The sequence below is a fragment of the Furipterus horrens genome, unplaced genomic scaffold, assembly GCF_987537825.1.
Source record: "Furipterus horrens unplaced genomic scaffold, mFurHor1.1.pri manual_scaffold_11, whole genome shotgun sequence".
Classification (NCBI taxonomy): domain Eukaryota; kingdom Metazoa; phylum Chordata; class Mammalia; order Chiroptera; family Furipteridae; genus Furipterus; species Furipterus horrens.
The window spans coordinates 43786263-43799960 of record NW_028327181.1 but is presented as its reverse complement, the minus strand read 5'-3'; the positions used below and the strand labels follow the sequence as shown (position 1 = coordinate 43799960).

The 13698-nt window shown below is 42.8% G+C and overlaps 1 protein-coding gene across 5 annotated transcripts in view; it reads left to right on the top strand.

Annotated features, from left to right (window-relative positions):
- Positions 1-13698, top strand: part of SPECC1 (sperm antigen with calponin homology and coiled-coil domains 1) — a 255686-nt gene that overhangs the window by 163041 nt on the left and 78947 nt on the right. For all 5 annotated transcript variants that reach the window (XM_090292309.1, XM_090292303.1, XM_090292308.1 and 2 more), the window contains one exon: positions 13076-13221. In XM_090292309.1, the coding sequence (XP_090148435.1) occupies positions 13076-13221 (146 nt within the window). The remainder of the gene's footprint in view (positions 1-13075; positions 13222-13698) is intronic.

The following is a 13698-nucleotide window of genomic DNA, read 5'->3' as shown; positions in this document are numbered from 1 at the left end:
ATTTTCCAGTGATTTGGAATCCTACCTCCCAAATCTAGCAGTTTAATCCCTTATTGCAAAACATATCACATTTTAGAATTGACACCAATCCAGAACATGGCATATTGCGGAAACCTTTAGGCTTCAGTGTGTTTCTTGCCTATCATTGCATTGGGCAGGACTTCAGGCAACCCTGGGTCTAGCTTCCTGTCTGATTCTGTGCTTCTCTGGCAAACTGCCCCTTCAAAAGAGCTGACTATTTGAAAGTTGCTACTCAATGAGGGCTCAGCCACTTCCTGAACCTACTGCATGATCAAGACTTGAAACCAGCTCATACCCTCAGAGGTACTGAAGTGACATCGTGTTTCCATCTTTACTGAAAGGGTTCTTGACTGAAACTCCATTTGACTTTTGACAGTCATTTAATGAGAACTCAAAAGTCATACTTGGTTCAGGCACAACCGAAGAACTTGCAGAAATTTTTCTGATGAGGTCTTCCAAGTATTGATACAACTAAGAGGAGGTAAGGTCCTCTGAAAAGTACATTGATCATACATGGGGGTAACGGATTTAAATTCCAAATTTGCAAATAAGGACATTCGAAGGAATCTAGTTAGTCTAGGGGGGCAAATGAAGTTTGCACTTATTACCGAGAACCCAATAGCTAAGACACAGTAGACTATTATATAATGTAGTATTTTAGATCATTTGAAAACTTAGCTCATTAGTGATCATCAATCCTGTTATGTTTTCAAAGGTATTTTTATTTTAGAGTCAGAATAACTGATGTTAAGATATGTGGGAAAATGAGGCTCTGGTCATCCCTTTGCCAACAACTGGCAAGGTGTCCTTCCCAGACCCCGCTCCTTCCTCTCTGGAATGAGGAAATAAGCGTGGCTTGTTGTTTAAGGCCCTTCCCTGTAGGCCTGGCTGTTTTCTGAGACTGGTTGGTCTGCTGGTCTCTCCAACAGGAGAGTCAGGGGCGCGGTCCTTGGGCCCCCCCTTGACACCACTGCATTTCCATATTTTAGTGGGGCTGTGGACCTCTTTCTCTTCCAGAAATTTGAACTAGCCAATGTAGTTTTTATGGACCTGAAAGTGATCGTTTCGTTGGACATGTACAAATGAATGGATGAAAGGATAATGAATAATTTTTCAACTCCGGCTGCTTCTAATTTTGAACTATTAAGAGAAAGACACTGAAATGAAACTTGTATTGAAATTAAAACATCACATCTTTTTCCTGAAACGTTGAGTCCTGGAGCCTGGCAGATGCAGAGGACACACATGCAGCTCAACTTGACGATTCGAGGGGCCACGCACTGTCTCTGCATGCAGTCATGACAGGGCCTCTCAACCAGTGGCAGGGAAGGACCTACGAGTTTCTCAGTGAAGCCCACGAGTCTTAGGGTGACTTATTCGATTCTTACTTTGTTTATCACATGACACCAATAAGCACCCATGGAAAACACCTCAAGAAAGAGATCGTTAAAATCACTAAACAATCTGTGTCTAATTAACTGTCGTTTCTAAAATAGAATGTCTGAGTTCGAAATGTGTGGCACTTGTGCCCCGGTGCTCGCGTGTCGCTTCTGAAGCGTGCGGCATGGCTGCGTCACTCCCGGCCTCTCTGGGATTGCCTCTGGTCTGTGTGCACGGCTGCCGCACTCCTGTCCGCTGTGTGCCCTGCCGCCCCGTGTTGCTCTCAGGTTGTAACGTGTCACGGCTGCTCTGGCTCTGGGGTTGTCACCGAAGGGCAGAGTCTGGAAGTGGGAGGTGGAGATCCTTGTCACTCACTTGTCTTTCCTAGCTCTCCCGTTGCAGACGCTTTGACACAACATCCTGGCTCTGGTGGAAGGGGACCAGTTCTCACGCAGGGTCCCGGGCAGTGTCCGAGCAGACCGCACATGAGTACTTCCGGTGGTCAGGGACCTGTGGCGTTCTGTTTGGCCGGTGTAGAAACTGGTCCTCTGGTATCCCAACAAGCTTAATTCTCTCACTCTTGTACTACGTGACTTTTCATAGCTTAAATTTGCATTGAAGGCATTCGATACATAGCCTGTAATCTAAACAGCTATGTGTGCTTCCCTGCTCCCCCACCCCCATCTTGAAAGCTTTGCTTTGGAGCATGTGCACATGAGCTTCCTTTAGGCCTTTAGGATTTTTATGCTGTAATAATAAAAGAAAATTTTTTTTCTTTTTCTCTTTTTTGGCTTTCACTGTAGGACAGCAGAGGGAAGCACAAGCCACTATAAATTACAGAAAGCATGATTTTTGTCTGTATTGGACACCTCTGCCAGCACAGCTGTCTGTTGGTGGAGATCTAGTGGAAGACTCATAATGGCATTTTGAAGTCTTTAGCATTTCCCTGTCTGGAGACTTCTGGCTTCCAAGAATATTGGAACACTAGGAATTTCAAACATGTTAGTCCCATTCTGGATATTAGCTTTTCCCTGTGGGACAGTGTCAGCTTTTAATACTTACATTTGTAGACTAAGACCGTGTTGCATTAAGTAACTCCAATATCAGCCTTTCCCTCCCATTTCTATTTTCACAGCTCCATGATCTCTGTCAGCTAACAGAGCATTTGATGGAAGAAAGACAGCCCAGCCCTTGCGCGATGGGAAACTACAGCCATTTCTGTGTGAAGGGGGACGTGATGTAGAGGAGAGATTAGCTCTTCCTAAAGGGCCAGATCGTCTCCTTGTGACATCCATTGTGGCACACAGTCATTTGTGACCAAGTCTCTCTACTTTCTTCCTACATTTTTGGAATCAACTCTTTGCACAAAGATGGTTCTTTCTTTTTTTTCTCAGAAGATTCAGCAGTCTTTTATTTGGAGCATAAAATGAAATTCTGAAAACAAAAAACCAAGTATAAGTCTGTGGTGAAAAAAAGGAGCGTGCGGCTCGTGTGCTCAGAGAGCAGTGGCAGCAGGTCCAGGGCCCGCGTGCGTCACGCCGTGCTTGGGCCTTACTCTTCAGAGCTCATTTTTATGTTTCCTTTTGAATATGATGTCTGATAATCTGGAATTAACACTGTGTAAGGCAAAAGAAGAAGCCATCTGTGTGACGTCCCATTCTGAAGAAGTAAGAAAGTTCTGCCTTATTTACACCAAGGCTCCATGGAGCCTGCTCAAGCGGGGGTCTGACTTAATGACGTCCTCTGAAGTGGGCCACCCACCCACTTCCGATTTGATTTCCAAAACTCTTTGCTGGGCTGAACATGTATAGACGTTTCATTGGTAATAAAGGCTGTAGGTAAGTCAGATGACTTCATGCGGTAACAGCCCTAATTGGAATCTAACAGAAAACAACAACTGTCACCAAAGCCTCATGAATAAAACTTAACCCAGGAAACTTAAAGACTTTCTGAATCCAGAAGCATAAAGTTCAAAGTGTGATTTTATATTTTTGGAAGGACATACGTTTGTGAAGAGCTTTATCCAGTTCAGCGAAACCTGCAGTTCTTATGTGAGGAGCTAGTGTACAGTCCACGGTGTTAGGTCCTTGGCAGCTACGTCACCCGAAGGATGTGACACAGTTACTGTCTGATCAAGGAAAGTTAGGAGCAGGAATGTTCTTTAACCCAGGAGGAGCATTGTGGGTGTCACACTGGAGACCTAGCGGGATAGAAATTTATATATTGGGAGATCTTCACCTCAGATGTTTTCAAATATAAACAATGAGAGAAGTCCAACCTCAACTTAAAATTCCCAGCTGTATTTGTGCCCCGTATTTTGATTTATCTTTACTCTGGGGACTATTGGATATTTTTATATGTAAGCATTTATGAAGTGCTAAATAAATGTTATTATTTAGAACAGTCTGTTGCCAGATTTCTTTTTTTAATCACTGGCCACATTTCTGCAGGGCCTTTATGTCATTTTGTTCTAAATTTCCTAATGTATATAGTATCAGAACTTTAAAGTCATGTCAGATGACTAGAATTTTAGATAACAAGCTGGACTTTCACTACTACTTGTAGACAGGAGGTTTATTTTAAATATGAATGTCATTTTCACATGATTTTATTAGAACAAAACAGTAAAGGAAAAATACTAATTTTGCATAAATTGATTTTTAAAACGAAACTACTGGAAACTATCACATGAAGTTTGAAGTCTAGATTTGTCTTGTTGAAATTTAAAAACATCATTTGGTGACTTAATGTATTGGATTTCTTCTTATGAAGTATTATTTAGGTATATTGGTAGCAAAATGGAGATGTATAAAGAAAAATATTAATTTTTCTTGCCCCAAGACCACTCTGTAAGATAGTGTTCATAGTATACAGTTTTATTTACCTCTCTTACTCATATAAATATATATTATATATAGTTAATTTGCCCTGGCTGGTTTAGCTCAGTGGATTGAGCGTCGGCCTGCGAGCTAAGTGTCGCTGGTTCGATCTTCCAGTCAGGGTACATCAGAGAAGGAAAACTCTGACTCCAAAAAACCTCCGCTGCCTTGCGGCATACCTCTTCTGGGGAAAGGCTAAGGGAGTAAACCCCGACAGAAAATCCGGAGCCGGAGTCCCTAAGGCGGTTTGACGTTGTAGTCAACACCGGCAACTCCTGCGGCGCACCTGAACCCAAGCTGTATCGACTCCGTCTTTCCCTTGGACCCTTCAGCTGCGAAGAGAGGGGGGGTCTGCTGCATGGGCAACAGCAGACCCTCCATATCACCCTGCCCAGGCTCTGTAGCTTCAGCTCCACTGGAGAGGACACTCCAGCGTCATCGCAAGATGTCAATTCAACACGGGAGGAGACAGATGCCATGTCACTCCCGAGTCGGACTGCACAGCCATTCTCGGCGGTGCAGATAGACACTTAAGAAGCTACACCATCGTCTCTCGAGACGGACGGCTGCCGACGACGACGACGATATATAGTTAATTGATCTGTTTTTATAAAAATGAGATTATAGTCTACACATTACTCTGCATGTTCACATTTCACTTAACAAATTTATCATGGGCATTCTTCCAGCTCAATATACAGGAATTTAACTCATTTAATAGCTTCATGGTGTCCCAGCGGACACATGTGCCCTGGAGTGTTCAAATATTGTCACACAGTGTTTTTATTTCCAAATAATATCTTAATAATCCTTATTCATATAGCCCTATACTCATGTTTTTGTTTTGATAGGATGGGTCCCTAAAAGTATAATGCTGCATTAGAGAATATGTACACCTTTAATTTTAACAGATAGTGCCAGATTTCTTCCTTCTAAGACTTGTGACATTTTACTCTTTTTGAGAGTGGCTGTTCATACACAGCCTTAGCAGCTGCAGGGAATATTAACCTTCTTTTTTGCCAAGAGGGTAAGGAAAAAAAGCTGCCTCATTAGTACTTCAGGTTGCATTTGTCTGAACATACTTTTATGTCTTAACCATTTGCATTTTCTCTATTGAGAACTGCTAGTTTAACACGTAAGCTGATTGATTTTCTCTTATCAGTGTATAAATCAGTATTTTATTTAGGGATGTGTATTTATACCAGTGTATTTTGGGTCTTTTGGCTTTATCATCTTTCTCATGGAAAAATGTATATTGTTATGCAATACAATCTGTCAGTATTTTCCTTTACTGCTTCTGGGTGTTTTGTTTTTGTTTAAGAATTTCTCCTAGATTAGGCTATTACGTTTTCTTCATCTATTTTACACACACACACACACACACACACACACACATGCACGCACGCAAATATTTGCTCCTCCTTCCTTTTTCCATCTGATGTGAGGTACAGGTCTTTTTCTTCTGCATGACAACCAGTCATGCCAGCAACATTTATTACCAAAATCATCCTTTGCCCGCTGACTTGAAATCCCACCTTATTTTGTTCATTTCATCTCTATTCAGAGAGACTTTTTCAATATGGCTTCATTTCTTTCTCTCTTGAGCTGGTTCTACTTCAAAATATTTTAATGGAATTAAATTTCTGATATCATTTTTTAAACTCATCCTTTCATTTTAAATTGTCATCTTTTATATATTTTATTATTTTCTTGAATTTTATTGTATTCTCAAGGCAGATGCTATTTTCTAATTCAGTTTCCTGTCATACATTTACAAATATCTGTTCTCCCTTGACTTGAGTCATTCTCTTTAGTAATATTATGAGACATATTCATAGATAAGGGCATGGTTTTGCCTGTCACTTCTTCTTGCTTAAACAAGTAAAAGTATAGTAGACCCTGGCATTTGCCCAAGATCAGTAGATTATGCTTAGATCTATACTCACTTTGCTGACTACTTTAAAATATATTCTTATATCTTAAACTAGAAGGAAGACCCTTAAGGTACATTTATGTTACATATCAAAGACACAAGTTCAGACAGAGTGCAGAGGAATACGTGCTCATGGGGGGAAATTCGCTTGTATTTAGTTCTTCTGTTTGGTCAAACTGGATGTGGGAGCCAGCTCTCTAGGTCTAGTTTTGTTTGGCCTGTTGCCTGTTGTCTGCTGACCTGCCCCACGTTTGGGCACGAGATGAGGCTGAGCTGCCTCCAATGCCCCGGCTCGGTTGGAAACTGCTCTGTCCAGCAGAGGTTCCATGACCACGGAGAGACAGATTTATCCAGGACACTGTGTTTTGTCTGGGGGAAAAGGAGGTGACTGTTCCCTCTAGTGGAGAAAGCGCAAGACCTCCATCCCTCAGGCTTTTTATTGAGAAGGGTACGCATGGGAGATACAAGGTCAAAATTCAAAGATCATCAATAACTTTTAGGTGCCTGGATTATAGTTGACAGTTACAGGTTATAGATAACAATATAGAGGGCACAGTGACCAGTCTGTGTCAGGGTCTATTAAATATCCTGATGCCACACTGGCATTAGGTGCGAGGTTTCATACATTCCTTGCTAGAGATTGTTTATAGTTAACTAAGAGATAAGAAAAGCAGAGCACACTCCAAAGCATAATAAGCCTTCTTTAAATCCAATTCCCAAGGGAACCCTCTGAGTGGCCTTCAGTCCTGTCTGCCTCTGCCTTCCAGTGTTCTGTTGAGACTCAGAGGCTTCCCGAGGTGGGGGCAGCCTGGCTCACGGCTGCGGCTACAATTCCCAAAACCATAAGGAGTGGTTTTCCACAATGTACTGTGGCTTTTTTCTGATCTGCCCCTTTTTGCTACTGTCCTTTGTGTCTGGGATAAACCATTGCTAGCCTCTTGGGACAGTCACAGCTCATGTTGCTGGTCCCCTGCAGGAAGAATGCTCTGCATGCTGTCTGGGCGTTTCATGCTGCTCCTAGCCCTGCCCGCTAATACCAGGGACGTGAGCAGGGTTCCCATATCTTTGTTTTCTTTGAAAGGGAATTGGGGATAAACCCTTAGTATTTTCTTTCCGTATTTTCCCTCTTATTCTCTATGTAGCAGAAATTCTTCAAAGCCTAAAGCAAGTAGGTGATATCTTTCTATAGTTGCCAATACTGAAGAAAGATTTTTATGATATGCAAGGTATGTCCAGAAGGTATCCAGCCATGCAATATGAAAAATAGAGGCATTTATTGAAGATACAGAATACAAGAAACATTGTACATAGGACAGTGACACCTCAGTCCCCTTCAAAGAAGGCACCTTAGGATCTCAGACAGTTCTCTCAATCACCATCAGCTGCCCCATCATGTATTTCCCTGAATTTTATAGACAATCTGAAATCTTTTCCCTTTCAAAGGTGATTTAGTTTTGGGAAAAGCCAGAAGTAGCAGGGCGCCACATCTGGGCTGTAAAGGAGCTGAGTCACCTGGTGACTTGATGTTTCGCCAAAAATCTGTACAAGACATGATGTATGAGCGGACATGTTGTCATGATGAACCTGCCAATCACCAGTAGCCCATAGCTGTGGCCTTCTTAATCATCCGAATAGTTTCCGTGGAGGAATGTTCAAGCTTAGTGTAAAATTTTATGCAGATTCATTGCTCGCTCAGTCATTTTGAGTGCGACGGCCGCACAGTACACATGCTCACTCAACAGTGCCTACTGCCCCTACTGACTGGTACAGTGATGTCGTCATTGTTGACACATGCACACCCCAGTCCTCTCCTTGGCTGTCAGGTGACATCGATGTTGCACAAACCATTCTCATTATATTAGTAATGGCTGGATTTTTTCTGGACAGACCTCATATTTCTTTGGTTCTTACTGTTGAAGTTGGAGATTAAGATGCTTGAGTTCAGATTACCATTTTACCCTGTCGGTTTTTATTGTCATGTAAATGCTTATATTGAAATTCAAAAGTAAAACTCAAGACACTGACCCCCAAGATACAGAATACTTACTAATTTGTCTCACTCTAGAGCTACAAACTTCTTCTAGATTTGTTTGTGCGTAACAATAAGAAATATTTTGAGAAAATTACATTTCAGGTAAAGGCCTGAAGGCAGGACATGAAAGGGACAGGACGCCGGGTGGGGAGGCACAGAGTTGGGGAGCTGGGTGGGTGCAGGTGCGTCCTGGGAGGCCAGTCTCCGCAGCACTGGGACAGGCCTGGCGCTGGGCGTCATCCGTTTCGGAAAGGCCTATTGTAAGCGTGGGATGGGCATGACTGGTCTTCTTTCAGGCATTAATCTGCCAATTGAGAAGGTAGCAGTGGTGTAATGTGGCGTTTTCCAAACGTAGTTGGCCTTCGAATACTTTAAAAGTAATTACTTAGAAGAGTTCATGTGTTCTCGGATCAAAGTGGGCAACACAAAGGGTGCTGAGCGGACATTACAGACGGCTCTGGGACTGCGAGGGAAGCGGTGCGTCAGAGCGTCAGATAACACTTGGAAAATAGAAGATACAGATGTATGTGCATGTATATGTTTCAATTATAATGCAAGATACATAAGGTAGACCAGTGAGTACGTAACAAGAGTCCACGGGAAGCATGTCCCTGCACCACGTGGCCTCGCCTACAAGGCCTGTCATTCTCAAGTGTGGGATGCCACTTCCTGGGAGCATATTACTGCATAAAAATAAGAGCAGTGAAATAAATATTGGTAGTATTTTTCTTAAATATATGTTAAATAAATTTAACCAAGAGAATATCATCAGATATTTTTCAAGAACCCTCGTATGCCTCTCACAGGACATCCATGCTTATTGAAACTTTGAGAAGGGCACAAACAGAGTGGATTTGCGTTCCAGATTCACCATTTACAAGCCATTTGACCTCTGTCAATTTTTTTTCTCTTAAAATGACGGCGTTTTGTGGAAAATTCCCTTAGATAGTGTTTTTAAGACACATGGTACTTACTGTGGAGTTATGTCATACACGTATTTTCTTGTGGGAATTATCATCATAGTTTTCCGTGCTGGCGGCAGGTGGAAACACGCCTCATTTTTGTTGTTTTAAGCATGGCCTGGAACAAGGGCAGCTGCTTCATCTGGGATGCTCCTGAAGAAAGAAGCTAACTGCTGTAGGAAACAATGCGTTTGGCTTATTGGAAGATTGTGTGTTGGTATTCAGTTGTATTTACAAAACACGAAAGCTGTATTTTGCAGTGATTTGGATTGACCTTGGAACCTAACAGCCTGTGTCTTAGAAGTGAATAGCCAGCCTTGAACAAATGTCTATGCAACAGTGGTACCTTGCAGGTTTTTTTATTTAATAAATTTACCGTCATACACCTGGCTGTATGCTTAAACATTTCTTAATGTCCTTTATAGAACACAGAGTTCTTATTCTTCCTTGGGACAGAGGAGAGGTAATACAGTTAACCCTTGGACAGCACTGGTGTTAGGGGCACAGTCGAGAATCTGCACATTTTAACTCCTCCAAAACTCAATTACTAATAGCCTACTGTTGACTGGAAACCTTACCAATAACATAAACAGTCGATTAATACATATTTTGTATGTTAATGTATTATATACTGTATCCTTACAGTAAAGTAAGCTAGAGAAAAAATGTTATTAAGAAAATCATAAGGAGGAAATCTTTTTTCTCTGTATGTACTGTAGGTTTTTTATTGAAAACAAAATCCCTGCTTAAGTGGATCTGTGCAGTTCAAAACTAGTCAGGGTCAACTGTACCTCCTTTAGTACTGGGGTTGTTACTGGTTGATCCCAAATAATCTATGACAGGCTGGTGTAATGAATTTCAACCCTGTTTATGATTAAAGTGCTAATACAGCCAGTAGCGCCTTTAATAACTTTTATGTGGTTCTTCAGTTCAGGATTTGTTTTGTGAATCTGTGCGTGCGCACACAGGTATACAACGTGGTGGGCACTGAGGTCAGTAGCTTCTCCACTTTACTCAGCGTGCAGCGTTTTCTCGTGGTTCTGGCCGAGTACACTCACTGCCTTTGGCTCTCTGGAGTCAGGAGGACTGGGGATTGGTTCTTATAATCTTGCAGTTTTCTAATGGAGTCTAAATGAGACTTCCGACTTACTATTTGATGTTTTGATTCACAAAGAAACTTGGATAACTGAACGGACTACCTCAGCAGATGTAGAATTTTCGTTTCATTCTTATTAAATTATCAGGTAGTTAAATGAAAATGAATTTTTAGAAGTGATTTTCCTTTGAGGAGGGGGTGCCCTAAGTTTCCACAAGGCCCTTTGGTAGCAAGTTACTTATTTTTGAAAAAATGTTCTTCAATTACAGTTGACATTCAAGATTATTTTGTGTTAGTTTCAGGTGCACAGCATAGTGGGCAGGCAGTAATACACTTTACGGAGTGTCACCCTCGGTGTTTCCGCTGCCCGCCTGGCAGCACACACAGCTACCACAGCGTCACCGACTGCAGTCACTGTGCTGCCCCCACGTCCTGTCTGTAACTGCCAACCCGGACTCCTCGGTCCCTCCCCCTTTCTCACTTAGCTCCCCAGCCCCGCTCCCCTCTGACAGCCAACAGTCTGTTCTCTGTAGCTGTGAGTCTGTTTTTGTTTTGTGTGTTTGTTTATTTATATCATCCTTTAGAGTCCACAAAGGAGTGAAATCTGGTCTTATTTGTATATCTCTGACTTACTTCACTTACCATAATATGTACCCTTACCCTCTAGGTCCATCCATGCTTCTGCAAATGGTGAGATTTTGTCTTTTTATGGCTGAGTTATATTCCATTATGTAAATATACCGCTACTTTTTTTATCCACACGTTTATTGATGGACACTTGGACTGCTTCCATATCTTGGCTACTGTAAACACTGCTGCAGTGAATGTAGAGGTGCATATATTTTTTGAAATTAGTGTTTTGGGTTTCTTTGGATAAATTCCCAGCAGTGGAATCACTGGGTCATAAGGCAGTTCCATTTTAAATTTTTTGAGAACACGCCATACTGTTTCCACAGCGGCTGCACCGTCTGCATTCCCACCAACAGGGCACTAGGGCCCCCTCTTCTCCACGTCCCTGCCAGCACTTGTTTGTTGATTCTGTCAGGTGAAGGTGATATCTAGTTTAAAAATGGGCAAATGACCTAAATAGACACCTCTCCAAAGTGGACATACAGAGGGCCAATAACCAAGAAAAGGTGCTCAATGTCACTAATCAGAGAAACTCAAAGTAAAGCCACAATGAGGTACCAGGTGAAATGGACCAGTAAGATGGTCGCCCACTTTGCGTCTGACCTTCCTGAGAATGGCTGTGAGAGAAATAGGAGGTTATTTTTCTACTGATACCTAGCCTGATTTTATCTCTTTCTACATATACACCACCTGATTTAATACTATATAACATAGTGTGGAAAATGTTACAAAAAACAAGCCCATTAAATACAAATTTTTTAAACCCAACCCCTTACCAGTTTCTGAAATGCCTACTATTTTCTTCCAAAAATGTCATCAGTTTACTGATTTATTTTTTTCACTCAGAAGAAGGGGCTGTGGAGGGTAGACTGTAGAGCAGGATGATTTAAGCATTTTAAGTTCTATTTCACTTAAATTTATTCTGTTCACACTGATTACAGATAGAAAAAAACTTGAGAATTAAGGACAAGTAAATTCAATCACAGAAGCTTACGAGTAACTATATTAATTTCAAGAAGATCAGTAAATAAATATTTTAATCTTCCACTGACCTTATTAAAATATACTGCCAGACATATTCTTTTTGAGCCAGTCTCATAAATTAGTCATCTTGCAAAACAGCTGTGGCAATTTGATATAATAAAAGGAGCAGGGATTTAGAAATGAGAAGATTGGGAAACGGTTCACAAGGAGATTTAATGACATGCTTAAGTCCCCTGGATGAGGAAGCCACACATGAGAGGATTGAATCAGGTGATCTGTCTCTAAAAGACTCTTCTGTGCGTCTGTGCTCGAGGTTAGAAACCGCACTGAGAACTCCCCAGGACAGGCTGGGTGAGAGGAGCTTTGCCTTCTGAAGAGCAGTGGTGGTACTTGTCCCAGGATACTGTGACCATTCTTGCTCTGGAAGGGCAGGCAGTTGCTGCGTCGGGATTCTGCTGTATGTAATAGATCATAGTCTAGGTGGTTTAAGCAGAAAGGCACTAAATGGCTTGCAGGATTGTTGGGAGCGTTGAAAAGCTCGAGCTTCCAGGAACAACTCGCAAAGTCACAACACAGGGCCCGGCTACCGGGCCCAGCTGCCTCTGCCTCGGGGCTGGGTACCTGCCGCGCAGGCGCAGAGCGTCTTGCCCGCACCACAGTCTCTCTCACCGTCATGCCCTGTGCCCTGCCTCTCCTCCCACCTCAGTCCCGCTCCAGGCCTTGCCCATGTCTTTCTGACTCAGGACCCTGAATCCCATCTGGAGTTCTATTTGCAACCTTGGTTGGGGGCTGGAGTACACACTGACAAGCCAATTTATTGTAGTCCCCATGGACAGTGAGCTAAATCTTTATAATAAATAACTTTGTATATCTTCCCAGTTTGCAGAGTAGACTTACATTCTTTTCACTTGGAGCTAACGTCACTCTACTTACTAAAGTACTGTTTCTGGCCACTCCCGAGAAAACAGCTCTGATGAAAACTGCGAGCAGCACCTACATTATTTCCTAAAGATGCAAAGCCGAGACAAAACAGGAGTTTAAATTTGGGGCTCTCCTTCCACATACGTGTTTTCTGCACATTGGCTCTGTTTCCATCCATGTCTTTCCCCCATGGAGCATTGCCCGCCTTTTCAACCTGATTTGCTCTCTGCCCTGCAGACCTGTGCGTGAGGAGTCCGAGCCCTTGGAGGTCGCCGCTTCTGGCCGGTGGCACGGTGTCTGTGTCAGCAGGGCATCTCCAGCACCTTTGGAGCCTGCGACCACCGTCAAGTCCCTTATCAAGTCATTTGACTTGGGACGCCCAGGTATTTTATCGTTTTGTTTTATAAGCAAAACTCACATTCACACCAGGGCCCCAAATATCAAACCTGTCTCGACTCCACACCAGCCCCAAATTGCTGTTCTGGATCATTCCTCATGAAGCTTCTGTGTACAAGAGACTCGCTGCGGCCTGGCTGGAGCTGCAGTGAGGCAGCAGTGGGGACCCGGCTCACAAGCAGTGCAGCCTCCTCTTTCACGTCTTCCTTGCCTCTTGTGCCTGCCTTGCCACCTTCCTTTTCTGCCTCTGTTCCCAGTCAGTTCGGGTCACCACTAATCATCTGCCTCTGCAGTCTGATGAGAATTGGCAGAGTCAGCCAGAGGCTGCATCTCCCAAGAAATGAGGCACCGAATCCTTGCATTCAGCTCTCTTGCTGCCCCCAGCCTGCCTCATCTTGCAACCAGCAGTTAGGCTTCTCTGTACTTGGTCTGTGCTGATCTTACATTCCTGAACTAAGTACAGT